At 36.4% G+C, this 24,468-nt stretch overlaps 1 protein-coding gene across 1 annotated transcript in view; it reads right to left on the bottom strand.

Annotated features, from left to right (window-relative positions):
• Positions 1–16,298: 16,298 nt before the first annotated feature.
• Positions 16,299–24,468, bottom strand: part of SNTG2 (syntrophin gamma 2) — a 268,449-nt gene continuing 260,279 nt past the window's right edge. Inside the window, exon 17 of the mRNA XM_037392081.1 lies at positions 16,299–16,430. Coding sequence (XP_037247978.1) covers positions 16,299–16,430 — 132 coding nt within the window. The remainder of the gene's footprint in view (positions 16,431–24,468) is intronic.

A 24,468-nucleotide genomic window follows, 5' to 3' on the forward strand; every position in this document is an offset into this window, starting at 1 on the left:
CAAGAAAAGACTGGTCTGCAAATCTGAGCTTGTTACAGCTTCTCAGGTAAGAAAACGTGGGGTCTTAGACCACTTACCTCTGTGCTGGGTAGGCAGTAAGTATTTCATGCAACGGGAGTTTCACAAATGGCAGAGATACTGACAAGTAGTCTTAAGCTCTTCTTGCTCTACTTTTGACACCATCAAGTTCCCCCTTCGGATGCACAAAAGCTGCACCTGAATCATTAAACAAGGCTGTGTATGAACAACCAAGTCCAGCTCTCAGAATAAAGAAAAGGAAGACGACCTTTCCCCTTCAGGTACTTAAAAAATAACCTACCATTTCTCTGTCAGGTGCCACGCTACCAGCCCTGAGTTCACAGGCTGCAGTGAAGGCTAAGTTGACCTAGTTTAATAAAAGTGACCTGTGAGGAAGAGCTCTCTTTTGTGGAAAAATTCAGGAAGTTAAAACTAACAGAAATCAGCATTTCAAACCATAAGAACAAAAGAAATTTTATTACTTTAAAATTAGCCACTGTCTAGAAGTTGGGGTTTTTCTGCAGTTGAAAAAGAGTATTTTTTTTCCTTATCAGCAGGAATTGTCTTCTTTTTTGAGCTACTTACTGCAGAGAATAATTTGGCTCTGTCATTCCAAGCATGAAGTAGAACAAACCTTCTGAAATAGTTAATATAATTTTGTGCAAAGCAATTATGTCCATTTCCACAAGAAGCACAATTTACTACCACAGGGAAGTGAAAAAGTCCAATCTGTCATAGTAAAATGCACATAAATGAGACTGTAGTCACAACTCTGCATTTTTCCTCTTTGGAAAGGGGACCAGAGCTCAGGATTACACCTCCCCGCATGATTGCCCTGCCTGCTGGGTTACCAAAGCTTGCACCTTAATCTGTGCTTACTCTTTCTTTCCAGCACACCTGCCTCCTCCCCTTGATAGTAGCACAACCTCAGCAGGAGGCCAAAAAGCGCTGCCATTCACCCCAGCCTCTTGAGATGAAGAGGGCAGCTACAACAGAGCACCTAAAGGCTCTGGGCACACACCGAGGCACAGAGGAGTAGGTGATTAAAGAGCATGCAGCCCCCCTGGCTGTCTGCCCTGCCCCTCCTGTCCTTCCTGCTGCTCAGAGGCTGGCATAGGAAACCAGACCTCTTCAGGGACTGCTGGAATTAAAATGCCAGACTGTGACCTACGGTGTAGGCACGTAGTCTCTGCAGCCTCTTCTCAGGGAGCAACCCTGAGCAGAGAGGGGAGACAGGAAACTATAGCATCTTAAACCCTAGCTGCTCTAAGAGTTCCCTTGAGAAAAGAATATTTCCCCCTTTGAATCCAGTGCTGTAATCACCAGGCAGTTAAATAATGGGGTCACTCTGCCTCTCCCCACCTGGAAGTACATATTTTAATAGAAACAGCAGCTGCTATGTCATTTAGTCATTTACCTTTTTTTTTAAAAAAAAACTTTACCTTTTTAAAAACTGTTTTATTATTATTTTGCCATTTACCTTTTTCAGATTCTCCTCCCCACTCTACAAGTGGGGTGGGTGGAACGAGCGAGCAGCTGTGCAGTACTGATTTGCCAGCTGGGGTTAAACCTTGATAGAATTATGCCCAGCTCTGAAAGCTGTGAGCATTTAGCTGTTCCGCACCTTTCAGTTCAGGTATCAGCACTGATCTCTCACTGGAACAGATGCATATCATGGTCATTATGTCTCCCAATAAATCCCAACTGGCTGCATGCAAACCATGGGAAGCGGGAACGCTTCCAATTCCTTATTCTAGATTATAGACAAAGACCAGACCCTGACTCTGTCTTGCCCTGTCTGAGGCTGAAAGCACATGTTATGTATCCCACTCTCCATACCTTGTTTTTCATGGCCAAAATTAATCTTCATGGCTGAAGGAAGCTGCTATAGCCAGGTCCCCTTGCTGGTTGACAACAAGGGCTGCAGGCTCCATCATGGATCACACCTAGCTTTTTCATAGCAACTAGATCAAGCCAACAACGATTTATTAAATGAGGGATGAAATGTGACTAAGTCCTTTACTGATCCAATTACAAAACTTTTATTTTCAAAAGAAACCCACCAAACCACAGATGATAAAATATAAACCTCAGATGACTGCTGCCAAATCTCTTATATTTATTTCATAAATGAGAAAAAAACCACCAATGAGCAATAAATCATTTATTCAAAAACATCTATACAAAATAACACTCTTGGAGATAAACACTTTTACATTTTTAAAGTGCATCTCTTCATTGCTACAATATTTGATTTACTAATTTACACTGTACATTTATAATTTATAAAAAAAATAATTGGTGAATTTTTTCCAGTTGGATGTTAGTGACTGTGACAGGGAGCACATATTCCATTATAGAAATCACTTTTGAAGTGTGTACATATACAAATTATTCATATCCAGATGTAGAGACAACACTGTGACAATAGCAAGAGTATCACTAGAAAGTGGAATTACAGTATACTGTATGATAATTGGTTCTCTTGTTATATAAAAGGTTATTTAAAAGTGCAAAGTATATACACTCTGCCTTTATATTACTTCCCAGTTTAATCTTTACTACTTATGAAAACCCCTTCTGACTTCCTGAACTGAACAAATGAAATTACAGTAATTTTACACTACATAAATCTACAATCATGCACATGTTGCAAGGCTGCATTTCCAACTAAAAAAAAAACAACAAACAAAACCAAACAAAAGCAAAGCTACACACACAAAACATACTGCATTTCAGGTGCTTTTTTAAATTTGCCAACTGAAATACATACAATGTGTAACAAGATATATAATGAATAGCATTTAGATGTGAAACATTATGAGTATGAAAAATTACTGTTATATTTTCTAGTTTGTTAATTACAGAATTAATTGTAAGTATTTCCCTATACTACGATGATCACATTTACATCATCATTTTGTTGCACGATATTTTGGCCCCCGATACAACCTTCCACTAAAAGGGAAAGAAACCTGCAATACGCAAAAACTCATTAAAAAAAAAAATAAAATCAACGAACATTTAATTGCCACATGGCCAAGATAAACAGCATTCAAACAGTTTCTATATGCCTGTATAGAATTCTGATATCTATTTAGCTTTTGCTCTATTATGAACTGCTGAAGTAATGCATTTTTAGGACAGAGCTAGTGGACTGTCAGGAAACATTTAATAAGATATAGCTACTGGTTGCAATAAAGTATACCAATTCAAATATTTTCCTTAAAAAAGAACTTCTGGGTTTATGTTGTGTAAAGCTTTAAAACTGAAAATATTGTGCTAATTACGTGCTGTAGCTCAATTTTTGATTTTTTTTTTTTTTTCTGTGCCAGAGACTCCAATATACTTGATCGTTCAACATCTGTCAATTACTGAAGAAAAGATGATCTTTCTCTTTCAACAAAGAAAGATTTACAGGATGGAAATAAGAACAAATGGCAACTAGAAGGGAAAACCCGAGTGTTAATGTCACCACTGATGATCTAATCCTTGAACCCCTGTGTTCTTAGGGAACTCCACTGATGCCCACTGACTTTCAAAGGGGTGTCTGGAAGTGGTTTAAAACATTTCCTATAAAGTGTCTACTGGATATTCACATACCTTTTTCTTCTTTGGGTGAAAAAAAAGAAGACATTAAAAAAGATATCTGAAACATACATTTTATCCAATGAACAACAGTATGCAGCAATCGGCCTCATGCTGTATTGTGGGCTGCTGATCAGAATGTGAACTTACTCTAGACATCGGTATTGGTGACACTCATACACAGGGGAAAAACACTAATTTCATTACAAACCTCCATACTTCATGTCCATACTGTATTTTTACAAGTTTTCACCAAGAAGTGGCAATTGCCTTTTACTTTGCAAACAAGATTGCGTGAAGGAGGGGAGGAGAGGCAATGGCTGCATATTTCAAACTGATCATTTTGGGATGGAAATTCCCACAGCTTTAGCGCATGGCTCTTACTAATGTGTTTGACGTCCACAGTGGACAAATTTACTGTGGTATTTGAGACAGAAATTCCTGGAAATGTTGATCTAAAAAGCCGTATGTGGGTATGCTATTAATACAAATTTCAAGGACACATAACTACTTTCCTCAAATAAGGAGAAGTCAGTTTGCTTTCCCTTCTTTTTGCTTACACTTTCACAAAGAAGTATGTCTTGTCTCCATTTTTCTACAGCTAAGTGAAACCTGACCACATTCTGAGGACTTTAAATCCCCTTAATCTGAAATCATATATGATTTATGGAATGTTATCTCTACCACCCTAAGCCATTAGTCATATTTCTGTTGACACAGGACTAGTATTAGACTAAGATACTATGAAATATGCCAAAAATACTTACAATTTAACCTCCCCAATCTTACTGCATAACATTTCATTACTTTTCTTGGACTTTCCAGTGGCTCCAAAAATAAACACAGATTTGAGCATCTAACATCAGAAATTGTTATTCTTTTTTTTAATAAATATGGCTTATATAACAAATACATCATCACATGCTGTATCACAAGTATTGTTTTCTTATAAAAAAATATGTAATCTTAAATGTTTGAAGTTAAATGGCAAGTCATTCCAGTACACTTGTCTCTTACTATGTACTTCAGATTTTTACCTATACAGTGAACAAGAGACAACTGCACAAATTTTAGGCAGCGAATTAACCCAAGATGTTTCACTCTAAGTCTTCTGCATGAGTAGGCACCATTTTCAAAGTGGAGAAACAGCAGTGGATGCTGTGATCAGTATGGTGATGAACAAGCTGAGCAAGCACAGCTACAATCATGGAACAATACAGAACCAAGATGATTAGGGAACACAAAGAGAAAGAGGAGAATCACACACCTTTCATTTTCAGTACTTCCTCACAACAAATTAGTTTCTGTCCTGATCTGCAGTATGGGAGTTTTTAATGAGAAGAGGGTATTTCTCCAGGCCTGGCTGGTCATCCTGAAAACTCTGCTGTTACTAAAATGGAAGAAGCTGGGAACACCTTTATAATCCTGGACTCATTTTCTGAAATGAAGCATGGTGGCAGGAAAACTGACAGACTGAGAATTCCCCACGTGCTGGATTCCAGAGCCTCAACTCTCTGCTGTCTGGACTTAGGCAGATCAATTGCTGGTTGGAAGGAATTGCCGGATGCACAACACTTGCAATGGGATGCACAGAAATCTACTTTGTTAATTCATCCCAGTAAGCACACTTCCAAATTAGACTTACAATTCATGTTAGAGTATCAGAAAACAATTGTTTGTGAAGGCAGATCATTCAACACAACAAAGGTATAAACAATCAAAAAAAGTACAAGAAAAACCATCAAATTAATGTATGCTTCCCTATCAGGATTCATCCTTCTTTTCCTTCTAACAGTTGAGAATCATACCTCTGTTTCGGAGATTTAAATACAATTCCTGCTTTCCCTCCTTTCTTATCTTGTGCTACCTCTCCAGCCATACTGTAATATGTTACTAATTCATGAATAACTTCAGAAATCAGACGCTATAGAAAAATACATCCAAGAAGGAGTCTCTCCTACAGAAGGTCTGTGCTTTAACGCTTCTTCTATTGTCAACAATATTTCTGCCCCTTGGCTACATGTTTGTGCTACATGAAGACACTGAATAGGTTATTGTATTGTGCCTTTCCTACATTAAATGATCTGTTAATCAAATCATTTTCTGCTTAGCTCAAACTCAGCTTTCCACTACTTACATTTGTGCAGGACAATTGAATTTGCCCTTTAAAGCTATTACAGTGACATGAAGTTTCCTATTCCTCACTGAATTTCACCAGAATGATATTTACTGAAAGTGATTCATTTTATGACAGAGAACAAGGGACCCAACAGTCTGCTGAACACGTTTCACTGCTGGGTGGTGAAAGGACTGTGTGTAGAGAACTGAGGCCACACTTGCTTGCTAGCACCTGGCTGATATAAACTGCTTGTAATCCTGTTTGACTACGGGAGGCTTGTGGGGTGTAGAAATGATTTAGGAATGCTGCACTACAGGAAGGGTAGGGTTTTCCCCCCCCCTTAAAGACAGCTTTTCAGAATATTTGCCCTGTTTTGTTTCACTTCTAATTCAAGGAAGGAAAGCATTTTTTCTTCTGGGTCTCTACATAAAATTGTTCCTCACTCTTAGAAAAAAAATCTGAGACAAAATGCATATAAGAAATGGTGAATCTTTGCTTTCTGACTCAGCATAGGGCATATGTAGGATGTAGGGCCTCCAGGAGTAAGAGTGGTGATGGCTCTGGATAAGGCCGCAACTGTGTTAGGCATGCATTTATAGAAAGAAACATTAAGCAATGATGCAACTGAACAGGCAGGTGCTCTGAATGGCCTCTCACATTTGAAAATACTACAGCATTACAATTTAAAGTCTGACTTTCCTACTCTGTTTAAGCATGTTGCCATGAGTACAAAATAAATGGCTTAGTTTGATATGATTAGAAATTATTAGAATTTTAAAAAATAAAGATAGCTTTTAATAAAGTTTTCAAGTGCATCAAGTGTGCTTATTTTCTTCTTCTACTCAATAACGTAACGATTTCCCACTAAAATTATTTTGCAGAAATTTTTCTATATTCTCATTTTCATTTTAAGCCCACCACTGAAGTATGCATCTAGTGGGGCTAATCTATTTGACCTGAAACAGCGAAGGATAGATCACAGATAAATAACCAAACTATTACAGCTTAATGATTTCCACTCATCAGCAGAGGCACAGCAATCATCTATAGGCATACTCCCAAACGGCTGCAGATATTAAATGAAACATACTCAGGAAACAACTGCAAAGGTCTAGGAATTCAAAGTGAGTGCATGTAGTGAGTAGACAGTTGCATATCTAGCAGTTTTAATTATTAGGTCTGTTTTGGGGAATCTAAATGTAATGTAAATACATGTCATACTAGAACAGCTAGTTCTTTTTTCTCGCTGCACGATCTGTTCATAGCAAAGGGGGAGCTAGTTATGGATCTCCGTCTCCCGAGCTGTCTCTGAATGAACGCCTAAGGATATTTAAGAGCCTGGAGTCTGGCCTCTGACATTGTCACTAGCTAGAGTTCACAAAGGAACTACAATTTTATCCATACCTTACCCTGGTTCCTAGTTACGTATCCTTTTTGTAGGTGTTTTAAATACATCATTTGCTTGTTATTTGTTAGCTGGAGGCTGGTCTTTGTTGGGAAATCCTACAGGCAGTCTGCACACAGAATGCAAACAGTGCACAGAGACTGATGTGGGGTTATACTGTCAGATGCAAGAGTCCAGCTTTTAGAAATCTTGTATACGGTGCTTTAAAACGATGGGGACAAGAGGTCTGTCTACACAGGAGATTTTATAAGAGTAGAAGCAGTCTGGGAAACTCCTTCCTTAGTATTTGACACTGGTCCCTGGATTTTCTAGGTTATGTGACTTACCCAGACGCAAAACAGTAATTCTTATGTCCATATGGCTTGGATAACATCTTAATATAACAAATCCATGCCTGATACTGAGATACTCTCTCTTCCTTATGCTATAAAAATGTTCCAAGGGTGTTGTTGCAATATTTAATGGAACACCTGTTCCCTCAGTTTCAATTTTATTTGGAGTTCAGACATCTGCACACAGTTCTGGCAATTTCCAAACTCTGTGGTGTAGAATAGTGAAAACTGACCTGCCCTATGTAAATACTTAAAGGGTTAGTTTCTACAGTTTGAACTTCTAAAATTTTATTTTGGAGGGCATGTTTTCATGCCACAGAGATTTAATTTGTCCAATTTATCTTACAGAAAGTGTTGGGCGTGCTTTGAATGTCAAATTAAAAAAAAAAAAAAAGAAAAAAAAGAATTGTGGAAAAAGATGAGTAGGATGGAGCATACTACTAAAAATTCCAAATCTTCATTTTTTTTTCTTTTCTTTTCTTTTTTTTTCTTGATAAAAAACAAAGGGAAGAAAAGTAAGAGAAACAAAACTAACAATGATGAAGCAAATTGTTGGAGAACAACTGCAGCTATTTTTTTTAGGCAGTTGAAATTTTTCAGACCAAGAGATGAGAATGTAACTATAAAAGAACAAATGTTGATTGATTTTTTTGAAAGAGCTATGACAAATGAACACAAAATACACTCTTTCAGAGAAATGACCTTGAAAAAACACGTGAAGTGGTATGATAAATCAAAGCGTTGTGTATATCGCAGATAAGGATGCACCAACAAAATTGAAGCAGTTGATTAGCAAGCATTAGACAAAAATGGGACCTACTATTAGAATTTAACATACAGGCACTTTCAGCAAAAATACCTTTGCAAGTACTGTTGGAAAAGTTGTGCAGCTGTGGATAGTAGAGAAAATACTGTGCTTATTGAGAAGAAGATTGAAAATATATTTTGAAAAAAATAACACCTATACCTTGCCTACTTGTCTGTATTGTTATGAAACAAAATATCAGTCACATCAAACTAGGAGAACATTTTCTTTGAAGGCATGGGAACTAAGCAATTCTGAGTGTAAAGAACCACTTGGTGATGGTTGGCAAAGTTATTTAGATAGAGAATGAAAAAAAAATCCAAGGAAAACTACACGCCTCTTAGCTAGATTAAGTAAAATCATAAGAGAGCATGCCATATAAATGGATTTACAACTGATGAAAAGACATCTGTCGTTAAGGGATGTATACTAATTAGCAAGGGAAGAAACATACCAAACTGCTGTGCCTACTAGAATATACCAGACAAGAATGAAGTATGGTGCAAGTTTTTCCAAGAGGAAAATCAGTAAAAAAATCTTAATTATTAAAGCAGAGAAATCTTGTTTAGATCCTTTTCACATAAGCATTCAAAAACTATGGTTTTGGGGGTAATTTCCTAATTGCAATTGCAGATCTTTCTCTAAAGGATAAAAAACAGTGTCTGAGAAACTTAAAAGGAAATAAAAAAGATTGAGGGAGAAGAAATAGTTAATATGGCAACAAAAGGCATACTTGGCTTTATAGCATTAGGATGACAAAGACTGTAATGAAACAACATGTTTAAGAGTATTTTATGATCTTAGTAAAACTCTAAAAAATTAAAGTGCAAAACAAAGTAAGAAGCAAAATTACTCAGGGAACTTGAGAGCAGGACTGGGAAGAAGTTAACTCTGTGTAAGGTAAAATGACCATGCACTCAGAATTTGGTGCTGTCATAACAGCATTTTCACCTACCGTATGGAATGAGTTAATTGAAAGTCCTCGGTGCCTTGAACCAAATAAAGGTGAAGGGCAAATTAAATACCAGCTTGATTATGAACCTAATTCCTTTCCATTTAATCTGGCTATGAATAACCCAGTGATGGGGAGAAATAAATCTGTAATAATGTCAAAAACGCTGGTAAAAACATCATTAACTACCACAAAGAATTGAAGTCCAGAAATGTCTGACATTCAACCCTGCAGCTATTATTAGATGTATAATACTTAGTATTATACAAATGCTAAGTTTGCTACTTCTCTTTAACTGCATACATTTCCCCATTTGAGGTCTATGAAAGCACTAGCGTATCTTGAACACTAAGATGCAATATGTACCAGTAAGTGCTGGGACTTTTGTGGAAGCCACTGTGCTTTTAGTAGCAGGCAGGTGGGGAAAACTGCTACATTTACTCTGAAAATTCTTTATACTATTGAATATAGCTTGAGTACGAGACAAATGCAAATCATAGCACTTCTCCAAGTCTTGGTGTGAAATATTTAAGGAACAGGTTTTTTTCTGGTTTTACCCAACAATAAAATAATCTGACTAAATATACTGGCTCAGTAGAGGATTTCTACTTTAAAACACAGGGAAAGTTTTATCCCTAAACCCAATGAAATATTCATATTAACTCAGCTGGGGAATATTTCTCCAGCTTCTGTGCAAAAAGAAAACACTGAGCTGATTATGTACTCTGCTTATGGATGTTGTAGGACATTCACTTAGCTCAGTTCTGAATGTTAATTGAACAAAGTGCTTAAAGACACAGTAGAATGTCTCCAATATTTTTTTTTATGAGTAGCTTGATGCTCCAAGAGTCAGTGTATCCCCTGGGATATAGAACCAGTCTATGAATTAACACAATTTCTACTGCCTCACTTTAGAAATATTTTCTACTAAGCACTAGGCAGTAACTGCTAGCTGGAAAAAGAGGCTAAGGCTTTTTCTTCCACTCTGACTGTTTAAGGGGACGACAAGACTTCTGATTTACACTTCATTCACTTCAGGATTGTTTTATTTTATTCTCATAACCTCTCAACATTGCTCATGATTGCTACTTTTTATTGTATTGGTATACAAATTTGACACTAATGCTACCTATAGGAAACTGAGCAGTGAAAAAACCAATGTGATAGTATAGGAAAATCTAGGCTAGTTGACGGAGAAAGATGACTGCTTTCTCAGAACATGATTCAGTCCTCTGGTTTTAGGTATCTATTGCAGGACAGAGTAAAGCACTCCCTGGAACTGCCAGTCCTTTCCAACAATTATGGAGTTGAGACCAGCTGATTAATACAGACTGGACACCTCATTTCTACATTAAATCATTAATAAGCATTGAGAATGATATTTCAATCATAGTTGAGAATCTAGACGTGTAAAAGCCTGGCACCTAGTTAGCTTAGAAATATAACAGAAATAATGTTCCAAGAATAACTTGTAACCAGGAAAGAAAAATAAAGTTCTTCTTACATTTAACTTCCTTTCCCTGTTTGGTTGCCCGGCAATCCTACAGATCTATGCAGCTGAGACCTTTCTGCCACTCACAGCTCCTGATGTAGTGTAGACCTGCACAACAGATAGGGTTTTGCACTGGAGATTAAAAAAAAAAAAAAAAAAAAAGTCTGCAATACATCTGGACTAGAGGTCTGAATACCTACGTAACTGCAGCTCTTACAGGGCACCATGGCAGCATTTCCAAATAAAAGATTACAGGTTTCAATCCAAAGAGTTTGATTCCTTACTAAAAAGCCAGCAGCTTTTTCAGTAGGAATGAGTTCTTTTACTGACAATGTAGGCAGCCCTGCACCATGAGAATATGGGAATAGAAAAGAGTTTTTATTCCCCTGCGGATTATTTAAAATTGTATATTTTTCTGTCATTTTTCAGGTTAAGTCCCCTTTAAGTCACTGGGACTTAAAACACCAGTGGATTTTGGCTCATGTCCATGGAATTTAGTAACTTCAAATTTAATGAAAAGATTTTACTTGTGGAGTTTTTCTGGTTGAATGAGATTAAAATACATCTTCAATTTCATCTTGCATGCTACACAAATCCCTTTTGTACTTCCTAGTAAATTTTCTACAAGGTCTTTTACTTCACATAAGATAATCTCTCTACGTGCTTCAATAGAAAAGTACCTAAACGTTTCTGAAGCATAGGTTAAGAAACAGGAAACATGACCACATGATATATTTCAGATTATTTCCTTTGACATATTCTCATATTCAGCAGCCATAACTCAATGAATAGCAATTTAAAGGAAGAGAACTACACTGAAAGAAGAATTTCTCAATGAAATTCTAAGAGTCTTAGATTCTTTTAGCTTGCATGCCTAAGTAGAGGGGGTTTTTAAGATTGCATAGTCTATCTGTCTGTCCATCCCTCCCGCTTCCATTTTTGCAGTGTTTTGATCCATTTCCCATGCACTGGAAAGAGGGACAGAAATCACCACTGACTTCAGCTCTCATGACAGCACAGAGGAACAGGTTTCCTTTCTGATATTCACTGTCTCTGCCCTCAAAAGCTTACTGCAGGACATGGGCAACCCGTGTTACGTGAAAAATCAATGACAGCAGTAAAGAAAAAGCAGAAAAATTGCATTGCCGTTACACCCCCACACCCACCACTTTGAACGCTGTGATAGAGGTGTTCCTGTATCACAATGCTTCTCTACCCACTCAGGTGGGTGGGGAGGTGTTACAAAATCCTGACAGTATTTTAGTAGAAGCATTTATGGGCATGTACTTAAAAAGAAATTCAAGCATTTTAAAACACTGCTTATGCCACTACAAAGATCAGACTCACATTAAAGGTTTTGTGGAAAAGGCATGCCTTGTCTGAAGTTACTTATGAATTAATGTATTTCAGATATAAGACAGGATTTTAGATTTATGGTTGTGAAGTTTGTCAGAGCTTATCACTCCCCCCACAAAAAATTCTTGTTTAAGCTTCAGGCCTACTGGCTCAAGGGTGGAAATCACTTTGAAATACTTTTTCAAAGATCCTAGTGTGAAAAGAATTAAGTCAGATTTCCAGAACTTGAGCTTTGGATCAGCACCCTCAATATTATCTTCTATGCTTTATGATTATAAGCAAAAATGAAATTAAATAATATAGGTCAGATACAGTAGGTGAGGCCCTGCCTTCACTGAAGTCAGTGAGACTCTGGCAACATCTAAATATGTAACTAAAATTATCAGGGGTTTCTATGTTTTCTGTCCCTGGGATTACCTGGCAGGGTCTGACCATGTCCCCCATGTTAAACGCTCTGGTGTTTTAAACAGGGTAGCACAACCAAGGCACTCACTGGGCATGGACCTGAGCTGACTCTAGCGTGACTGCACACAGGACTTTTTCTGCAGATTTTAATCACTGTAGACCAAAAATTAAGGAAATTATTTTTTTAAAAAATCAACAGTATCATTCAAGTCCAGTGCCCAAGTTCATGCCATACCACTCCTTAATTTGTGTCACTGATTAGCCTTGCTCTGATTTAAATAGATGGCACTACCCATCTGTCCAAAATCATGTTCATAAATGGTATTATTTTTAGCCTTTTAACCAAGTTTTAAGTTTAAATTAAAGACATAGGATAATTTCTATGTCAATATTATATCTGTTTCTATTCTGCTTCTAGTCATAAAGTGGTTGATTTTGTGATGGTAAACAATTTTCTAACTCTATGTTTGTATGCTTCTTTCCCCAGCCTGATGTTTATGGCTCTGCTGTAGCAAATGCCTCTCTCCTCCTACCCCTTCTTCAATACTGGTACCTCTTTGTCTCCCTAGAAAACACGAAGGACAACTATGCACAAATGAATAACGAAGTAGTAACACTAAAGCTTAATATATCACAAGTATGCAACAAAGCATATTAAAATTTGTTTCCTGTTTTGATTAGCAATTAAATAGTCTACATTCCTACTGCCCAGTCACCATAAAGCAACTATCCTCTGCCTAAGGGGTGACTGTGGAAGGTACCTACCTACCAGCAGATCTATTTACCGTTTGTGAATTCTACTGTTTTGAGGTCTTTGGTGAGCTGCAGTGGTGCAAATACTCAAGAACTTAGGGAAAAATATATGCATGTTATAAGAGACACACTCTAAAGGCAATGATAAAATAACAGGCTTTACTGACAATAAAAAAAATGTAACAAATGAACATAAGCAACCAAACAAATTGGAAGTGCAACATTTTCGCATAGGATGTGTGTGCAAAGATAATGACAAAGAAATACAAGGTGCTACGGAAGTCCTATACAAACCATGTAACAGCTGAGTAATTAGCAGTCCATTAGCTTTTCACAGACTCTGGCAACTTCTTCAGAAGACTGGCCTTTAGTCCCTGCCTTGAGACTGTCACAGAATATGAAATGAAGGAAAGAGCAAGCGAGCTAACAAGGTTCTGCAGGTTTCTCATTAAACATATATTTTGAGTATTATTTCTAAAATACAGCCCTAAAATCCAGAGGGTGAATTTCTAAGAATTTTTTCTCTAATGTGCATTGAGATTGATTTGGATATATTGGATGAAAACCACTGTCTTGCAAAAATGGTAGAGAGTATAGTTCCCCAAAAGACTAAAAGTATTTAGAAATTCCATGGAACAAATAACAAAATTACTTATAAGCACCTTCATATAAAAAAACCTGAGTGTGTTTAATGAAAATGTATAATATCCAGCTGCTCTTGCAACAACAAAAGCTCATCTTGAAATGTAGAGCTTTTTGGTAGAAATTAAAGATTATTTAATAAACTAAGCTTAATATCTTTTAAGATTTACTTAAGGTATTTGGGGCCATATGCTGTGGTTTTAATCATATGATACTTAAAATATTAAGTCTAGAGGCTTGACCATAGTATCAGTTCAGTACTAGCTAGTAACTTTTCTACTGTTCCATATTAGTGTTGAATTTTGAATATGAGAAAATAGCAGACAAACAAAATCGAGAGAATTCCATCGTTATTCATCCTAGAGACACTGTCAGTTATAATTTTTCATGCTAATAACTGAGAATTGGTTGTAATAAAACTATTCTAATTTTGATGCTGTAATTTGTGAATGTTATAATACAGTAAATACAAAAAGATGAAAATAAAGTGGAAAGCTGAAAATTAAATGAAACATTTTGAATAAAGGCAAGTTTGAGAAAGATAATTTTTGATTGATTTTTTGGAAAAAGTGTAATATGATAGAGACTATTTTTGTTTAATATCATAATGGCTATAAATACTTATCTACAATTAATAAAAATATTTCTTACCTTTACTAAACTTATCTACAATCAATAAAAATATTTCTTACCTTTATTAAACATTGTTTCAACAGGAGTCAGCACTATGCCTCCTTGCAAACAACTTTAGAACCATAAACACCACTGGAATTGCAGAGTCCCTACTGCTTAAATGATTTTCTCTATGGATAACACTTAGCAACAGGTAATCCTTATAGTAGGATCAAATCGACTACTTTAGGCACTTTATTTATGCCTAATCTTTAGATGAACAGTTAAGCATCCATTTAAAGTAAGTGCCTGAGGTCTCATTACATTCTGCCAAGACAGCTAAGTACCTTAAGACCTGAGAAGAGCAGCTTCTCTGACTAAATTTAAGCACTGAAGTTAGGTAAAAACACTTCTCACCTGAGAGCTTTTAAAGGCAATTACCTCTTTTCCTTAAGATACAGTAACTTTAGGCTTTTACCTTAGCAGGATACTTTACTAGACCCCTAAAATTCAGGGAGGACTGATGAATTTGCTCCATAACCATTGTATCTATTTTGGATATTCTTCTTCCTTGATTTTGTAATTGTTTTATTTTCTTGAAAAAAAAAATAAAAAAAATGCCTGATGCTGCCTCAAAATTGCACTTGAAATCAACTGAGCCTTCTATTACAGAAACCTACAATATTTGGTATCACAGGAAGTATGCCCTAAGATTAAAATGTCTTCCTTTTATATAAATTTTTCAATACCAGGAAGTGTTATCTGTGCATATAAGATGATTTCAGAAGGAAAGTTAGGAATATTTCAAAAGTAGAGCCAATATTATTTCCTTAGCAAGGACAAAACACACGTTGCTTGTGTGTAAGTCAGGGTTAGAGCTATAGGGGAAAAAAAAAAAAGGTCGATGGCCCAGAAAAATCTGTTTTCTTGTGTTCACCATATACTGGGAGCATCCTCCTCCAAACAAAACAGTTATTAAAGAATCTGTTCTCAACCATACAGAGCATCACACCAAAGGACAGTGGCAAGGCAATCTATGAATGAATAAATGAATGATTCATGGAAGCTTTATGAACAGATAAGAAAACCCTATGGCAAGTTTTCTAAAACTGAGTGCCTATAGTTAGGCTTCTTAGCAGAGTCTAAAGCTCCTCAGTTGATCTACCACAGTATTTAAATAGATACTTAACATTACCTTGTGCATACACCGGGGCTACTTAATATGCTTAGAGTCAAGTGTGTGCTTAAGTCTTTTCCTTGATCTGAAATAGAGTACTTGGTGTTTTGCCAGAGCTAAACTCTCAGGCCTCAAAAGAACTGGACTGTGGAACTATAATTTTTCAAACATAGAAGCAAGATAAAAATTTGATTTCTATGGCAGTTGTCTTCAATAATTAATTCTTTTCTACAGTGAAGGCTGTAGAAATTGTCTGTGTGCCCAGCGCTTTTCAAAAGACACTTAGAGGCCCAATTTTAGACACACATTTTTCAAATGTTATTCCACCTTTCTGTTTAATAAGGGGGAGTATGGATGACCATGAGAGCAGAAATCAAAATGAATGACGACACAAATATTATTGAATGAATATTCACTTAGAATTTTAGATAAACGCTGAAGATGACAAACTGATTCAGTTTGACTTAGTATTTGTTAACTCAAAGATTCAAAATGTTTAACAGATTGTGAAAACTCTTATCATTACAGATAACACAACCATAGACTTCTTATAAAATCACGAAGTTGCAATACTGTACATGAGTTAACTACTTTCTTTAAGAAAATAATTTATTTTCCATAGTCACGACATATAATCTGGTATCAGTTACTGTACATATATTTTCTTGCAATACTCTGACTGTCTATGAAAACTGGATCCACAGATGCCACTTTTGCTGCTATAAAGGAGTGAATACAGTGTAAAACCGCCGTCAGATCCTGAAATTCAAGTTCCTGAAAGAGGAAGTAAGGGAAAAAAAAAAAAAAAAAAAGAGAGAGAAGACAAATTATGAGCTCATATTCAGGTTTATAAACATTTTACATAAATACAGAACAGACTAGTCAGCAAACAACAATAAAATTTAAATGAAAATTTGAATCTTTACAGGGAACTGTAAGGTTAAAGGTGTTAAGAATAAAAGATGTATATCTATACCTCGTTCACTGGCCACGACACATGTCAATTTAATTTCACTCTGTGCTACTTTATTGCTTAGATTTTACTCAGCTCTGAAAATGAAAGTGTTCAACTTGCGAGAACATTCAAATATTGCAACATATTTTAAAGTATATGATAAATTAAGGATGTTTGGGGATGCTGCAGTGTCAGTCAACAGCTGGGTAGGGTGAGGAGGGCACATACTCTGGCAGTCTCTGGAGGAGAGTCAGAGAAGCAAGCTCGAAGGCCAGAGGCAGGGTGGATGCTAAGGTAAAGTCACATCACAACCCACATATAGAAATATGGCTGGGTATGAAACTAATATGCCCTAATTCACAAAAGGGCAGAGTTACTGAGTTATCAGATTCCCTTGGCTTTTTATAACATACTTCATCTTCTGTGCAGAAGTTAAATTTCTTTTTCTCATCTCCCCAGACAGAAATGCAGTGATATTCTGACACAATGAAAACAAATAAAATATAAGAAACATGTTAAATGTACGTGATACTACTATTTCTAAAGTCTGCAGCTGGTAAACAGATTGTGGGGATGTGGGACAGTGTTTGGTTTGAGGAGCAGATATTTCTTTCAATGTGTTGGCTACATAGTAGTTTATTGAGGCACACTGCATACACTTGCCTTTCAACAAAACACAAAGCACTGGACTACTACTTTTCCTATCTCAGTATTTTATGGTATCTTCTCAAAAAATTGCCTCAAACAGAGTATTTGGAATTCAAGATTACTGTTCTAGAAAAGCTCACCATCACACCATTTTGCTATAAAAGGCCATGTATTTACTAGGCAGGAGTGGGTTTTACTGCTAACTAATGTCTTAAATTATTTGCTAGTATTTGTGGGGCCCAACTTCGTGACCCTATATTGGGCATAACTGGGAATTATTTTTTTTTTTTTTGGTTGCTGCAGGGCCCCTGTGAGGAGCAGCCGGGGCTGCCTCAGGCCAGGAACAGCCGGTTCCAGCTGGTTCCAGCCTTCCCTGCAGGGCATGGCCGGGCCCAGCAGGCAAAACGGTGACAACTCTAGGAAAACATTTAAGAAAGGGCAGTAAGTTCCTCAAAAAGGCAACAAGGCCAGTGCAGTAGGAGGTGCTCCATGGCAGAGCCCCTAACACCCCTGACGGGACTGCAACCGATGGAGGAGTTGTGCTGTGGGAGAGGAAAGGAGTAAAGGAAGGAGCAGCCAAGGGAAAGAGAAACAAGGAGTGGCAGAAAGAAAAACATTACACCCTGACAATATTTGATAGCTTTACTTCATGACAATAAGATTCTACTCATTTTATTATTTTTTTAAAATTGAGTATGGTTTCTTTACAACCTCAGGCACCTATATTTTATTATCTCAGGGACTTTTTTTACCACTAAGCAAATTTATTATTCCCAGAAAAATGTAACTTTCTGTTACCATCTACTCTCTCCAGCACAAGGTGACAATAAGCAATATTACTGGACAATAAAAGTAAGAGAATGATATTCAACAAGCTCCCAATATATGGTCTTCCTGTGGTGTAACAGGCCTTACAAAAGCCTTTATCTTCTATAAAATATCCACAAAAACTAGAGGGAAAGACCTTCGCAGACACGGTAGCCTTGGAAGAGAGAAAGTTTTGGCAGCAAACTGTCCTCCTTATGGTGCTTACTCATTGCACACGGAGGCCTAAGGGAGCAATGCTTTCAGCCCCTGCGGCCTGCAAAGAATATGTAAGCAGAGATTTTTAGATGCATATAATAATTTGTCTTGGGTGTCAGACAAAAAAAAAATTAACTATTTCCAGAACCTGGAAACACAAGAAATTGTCAATTAAACAGCTTTGAGAATGTGTTAACATAAATGAAATAACTCTCGCCTCCCTTCAAATATTCTTCTCTGAAATTACTGACTGGTTTTCCTACAACTTTCCAAGCAAAAAACATCTGAATTCAGAAACAGAGCCTTTTTTTTTTTTTTATGCCAACAATTTTAAATAGATTATTACAACTCAATTATCTAATTACAATTGCAATAACAAATTACAAACTGACACTTCCAAGATTATAAAAAAGAAGAGCAAACACAAACCACTTCTATAAATAAAAACCAGGGGCATAAACCAATATAACTGATAAGCAGAATGTGCTGTTTATTGTCATTCATATCTAGTTAATTAAGGAGAAATTAAGGTAAGATTGAGGGAAGAGGCAAAACTCTCTCAACCTTCTCCTTTTGCATACTTTTCAGTCAACAGATTAAGGAATAATTATCCTAAAAGAAGAAAAATTGCTTCAGACCTTGTACCAAACTAAGCACTTAGTTAACTAGCATTTGGTTGCTGAAGTAATCATTGAGGTCTCAAAAAATAGATCTTGTTGTGAAAGTAAAATTAAGCATGAACGCTGGTTAAAATCCTTTGAGGAATTTAATACCATGTAATCATTTTTGGGGAGATAAAAGATCTGCTTTTTCTGTTTTTATTGATAGTTATGGAGCAAATATGAGAATACATTTCTTAAAATATGTTTTATTGACTGTAAATATTGTCATAAAATTAATATAAACACTTTCAGAAAAAAATAGTGCCATTATTTAATTCTCATTGTCTAAGTTTTATAAAACTAAAATGAAGTACACTTTCATGATTATTAATGGAATACAACTCAATATGAAATAATACAGGCCTCAGTAGATCAGTTCTCAGCTCAAGTAAAAGGTTTAAATCTGAATTACCACCACTAAAAATAATACATTCTGAAATATAAAATGACTCACATTAATCTTATATTTGCTTCAACACCAGCTGAAATCATCCAGCAATTTTACATCAGGTTCTGATATTCAATACACTCACCGAACGCAGCCAAACAGAGAGAAGAGCACAAGCTTTCTCTTTCTCTACTCTGCCTTTATGTGTGTCTAATCTATACAGGTTTATGAAGGTAAGCAGTGAGAGGTAAACTAACAGAGATTGTAGGCAAGATTTCAGACTGCTCTAAAAACGTTACGTGAAGATAAGAAAAGAACAAGGACAGGAATGTCTCATCACTGGGAGTCAGTCCTTCCCAATGCCCCTACTGCAGAGTCCTCTTTGTTTCTATCAGAGTAGGGATCAAGCTGCAGTAGTCCCTCCTGTGTATCTGAGAAAAGTTGTTTAACCTGTCGTGAATAACCTTTTGAATACTAATGATATGGTCGTATTTCTAGATAAGATAATCCACATACAGTTGAAAGAGGAGCAGTGTTGCTAAACCTATGTTTTATATGAAGACAACACTGTATTTTCTCCAGTTAATACTGCAGGTCCCTCAGTCTGGGTGATTATTTTCAAGAGTGGTGCTAGTTTTGAAAGTTGTTCCAGAGCTGGGTAGCCAAATAGATGGTGTGTAAGCACTCCTCATGCAGTCTACCAGCGGGTTTGCTTCTCTTGTCTCTCTCATGTCTTCACTATTTTTATGTTAGGTTATCTGTGGGGGTGAGCAATCATCTAAAAATCATAAAAGTGGACACTCTGGAGGTGTCCTCTTTCAGGGCTTGGTTAGATGTGGTCAGCTATGGTGGTATCAGAGAGGTGGGGTTCACCTGAGGCCTCGTGCACTGGGAGACCCCAGAAATGCATCTTATCACAGTAGTATTTGACCCGGGAGACCACAAATGGGGCTAAGGCTGTGGTGCTTTGTGTTTATAGGATGTTTGATGTCTGCACTTGTTGACTTCCTAATCCTGAAGCTGGCTAATCAAGTGCAGATGCTGAGGAACGGTCATGTATATCCGCAGCAGAAGGTTGGGGTACAAATTTGTGCAGGCACAGGTTACAGGTTACTTAGAGAGCTGGTGTTCTGATGGTGGATACAGCTTGCATCCAGAGTACAACAGGGAAGGGGAACAGGACTGGGGGTTAGTTTGGAAATATGGATTTGGTAAAAGATTGGGATGGCCTTCTGGCTTGGGGAAATGTAGATGCGGCATAGTCAGAGAACGTGGCCACAATATGTCTCTTAGCAAGAGACTATCTTGAATATGGTTTTAAAGGGCGGAAATTTGACCTTTTCAAGTTTAGAACGTAGTGTGAATTTTTTCCTAGAAAATAACACCAATGACACTTCTCTCAAACAAATGTATTGCTCTGATAATTATTATTTATTTTTTTTAAGTAACCTTTCCCTCCATACCCAGCCAGGCAGATGACTATTTTATTTGCTCTGTATCATCTAACACCACCCTTATGCTTGCTTGCTTGCCTTATCCGTGATTGCTGTTTTTTACTTTAATTAAGATTGTCAGTTTATTTTTTGTGTATTTAGAAGAATCTGTGCTTGTCATATTTCAATAACCAAAGCTATTTCAGTTTACTATATGCATTCTAATAAGTGGATTAGGTACAACAAAGGCACTAGAAGGAAGACAGCACGAGAAGAACCTAAAGACTGGATTAAAGCAGTTGGGAGGACAAGACTTCAAATTTGCCTGCTGGTATTGACAATAAGAAAAATATGCAATCGTATTGACCTTGATCACTATATGTGCAGAGTCAAATAGAAAAGAAAAAAAGTGGTTTTTCCCCCACCCACCTATGACAGTTGTATTTATTACATAACATAAAGAGCCTGACATGCCTGTTGCATCATTATCATGCACACAATTATATTCATTACTTCTGAGAACTGGTGAATCAGTATTTGAACAAGGCATGAGCCTGTATCACATAAAGGCAGATAATGCAGACACTGACAGGTAGTGTTATTGTGTCCTGTGCATTTCATGACTTCTTTAAGGACATCGGTAAGCCTCAGTGTCATTTGTTGACAAGAGCATGACTATTACTACTATATTCTTCAGTATATTATTTTAATCAGATTGAAAAGATAACCATATATTTTGTTAAAAAAGAACAGATAGAGATATCTAGGTTTTAGCTCCAGTCCACATGGAAGTCAAAATGGAAAAGGAAATTCTACATTCAGTTCTATGTCTCAGCAAGTATACCAGTGCTTGGGAGCCATATCGTGGTTGAGAAAAACAAATGTATTAGTATTTCACAACTTGTTAAGACTGTCATAAACACACAAAGATAAATTATCAGCTATGGTATGAAAGCTTCTTTAGCTACAAACTTTTACTTGGCCTCCTCTGTGACTGTTTGCACAAAGAGAAGAAGGATAAGCAAAAATGGTGCTCTTACCCTGCAAGCATAAGAACTATATCTATGATGCCAACATACAGTGCCAGATAACCAACTCTATCAATTGTACTTAAGTCTTTTAACAGTGTTCTACAGGGATCTGGAAGAGTCAGATGGCTTTTCACTTTTCTGCTTGACTGATTCCAAATGCCACTATTTACTGCTAAATCTGAAACAGTTTTAAATGTTGCACTGGCAGATGCAAACTTTGCTAATGCACAAGAAACTCATCCGAAAAATTGTTCTGGAGATGCTTGTCTAAGAGCAGCCAACTAAATTAATCCATTCCAGCAAATATTAAAATAAATTGCCAACAGCAATCAGATTGTCCAATACTGTCACACAGGCAAAATCTTACCTCTTATCTACCATCATCTTGCAAATGTTTTCCAGGACCCCAAGCTGTTCAGTAGTAAACTGCCAGACTTCAGCAACAAAAGACCCATGTTAAAAATACAGAAGGGCTTGAGTGCTAGATTATGGTTTATTGATGCTAGAGATTAATGTTTCTGTAAGAAGTGAGCTTTGCTTGCACTCTCCTTAATTTGCCATATCTCTCAACAGTACCAATATGGAATAAATACCCTCTCAGATGTATACAATAAATCAAAAGAAAGAAATACAGTTGCTGATCTGACCTTGATCACTCTCCTGAAGTTCTCCTGTTTTAAAGAGAATAGGATTTACTGCAAAACTGCTGCAGAATCTAATTGCAAAATCAGATCACATTGTACCACTGTACCACCCTGAAATTACAGAATAGTTTAGGCTTGAAGTCAGAGGAGAAAGCATAATGAACACAGTCAGATAAATATGCAGGGCTGTTAAGTTATATGCATAACAAACAAGAAGTTCATGAGACCAGCAACATTTAGTTGAGGCTTCAATATGTCTCACAATGGTCTAGTGACACTGATGTCTTGTCTTTCTTTCTTCAATGAAAAATTTAAGACCAGGTTAGTAAAAGAGCAATGCAGTGAAAAAAGATATATAAATTCTCTTTCTGTTACTAGGGTGAATTAATTGTTAAAATATAGCTCCATCTTCTCTTTACCACAGAGTATAAAAGGAATCAAAAAATAAGATGAGAAGAAAAGGGAAGTGCTCAATTAAAATATGCTTGCAAAAAAAGGTCTTACCTTCCAGGTAGCTACAGTTTAACTAAGGGACATAAAGCATTGATACAATCCTGATAGTGTTAATCCTTTTTTTTTTTTTTTTTTTTTTTTTTTTTTAAGCAACCCTGGAAATTCAGGGTACATGTCATGTAGCTTAAGAATATCTACTATCATTAAGATTATTTGTAATTTCTCAGTACTGGATCCTGCGCTCAGATACATAAGCTATATACAACTTTGCCAAATGTAACCTGTTTCGGTTGATATTAACCATATGAGTTTTCTGCAACAGATTACTTTTCAAATGAAAATTTTAGCCAAATTGGTTTACTCACTCCTGAGACTCTGAAATTTGGCTGGAAGATGAGTTTTGCATCTGGGGGTTGCTTTTTACTATTCCTGTGAAATCTGCTCACATTTGTTCACTGGAAAATTTACTTGTAAAATTCATATTATATAAAGATACAATTTTCACTGACCATGCTCCAGCTTCAGACTTCTACCAGGCAGCAAATTAGAGAGGTGTGAATCTGAATCAGGCTTATTTGGATATGTTATATTTTTCCATTTTGCAAGCAAATGATGGAATCTACTTTCAGAGGGTTTTTTTCAATCACTGTTAACTTTTTTTACGGTAACTTAACATAGGTACTATTTACCAAAATTATTTATGAGAACATCATGTGGGACTATTTTTAAGCCTTAATAAAGTCAAGACAGATTATATGTGTTGTTTCCCTCCAGAGTAGACTGTCATAAAATAAAAATGAGGCAATGTTGATATAGTCTCTTCTCAAAAATTCACCTTGATATTTTCCTATCACTTTATTATTCTCTCTATAATTACAAATAATTTATGTAATAAACTTAATGTTTACTTATTAATCTTGTTATTTTTTTACTATCAAAGTTAGGCTGATTGGTCTGTAAGCCTCAAAGTCTCCCTTTGATCCCTATTCTTTTAAAAACAGAAAACCAAAGAAAACTGCTGTTTTCTTTCGTATTCTTACCCATCTATCTGTACTTCTCAAACATCACTTCCACTAGCTTCTGAAAACTGCAAAAGCTAAAATTTATAAATATTTCGATGGCCTTCCTTCCATATTCTGGCTTGTGTTTACAACTCCTTGATCTTATTTGTAGTTGAGATGTAATTTGATTTTTTAATAACTGGAGCAAACAAACAAACATGTAACATATCCTTATTTGCTATTTGCTCAGTTTTCACAGTAAATGAATTATTACTTGCCTTCATCCCTCTCCTTCTAGTAAAGTATTCAGAAGCTTTTTTTTTAATTTTCCTGTCTTTTTTTTTTTTTTTTTTTTAGTTTTCACCGTTAAGGAAAGACAAAAGCAAGCCTCTTTCTGTATATGAACTTCTTCTTCTTATGTGTAAGAGGTGCATAAGAGGTGCATGTGAAGTCAACATGTTCCATCTGGCTGAAGAGCACACAGGTTGAAGAGCTGCCCCCCCCCCCCCCCCCCTCCCCCCAAGATACATGAAAAGGCATCTTAAGCTCAAAGAAATACAAACTGCTGATCCAA

This window comes from Falco rusticolus, chromosome 6, assembly GCF_015220075.1.
Source record: "Falco rusticolus isolate bFalRus1 chromosome 6, bFalRus1.pri, whole genome shotgun sequence".
Taxonomy (NCBI): Eukaryota; Metazoa; Chordata; class Aves; order Falconiformes; family Falconidae; genus Falco; species Falco rusticolus.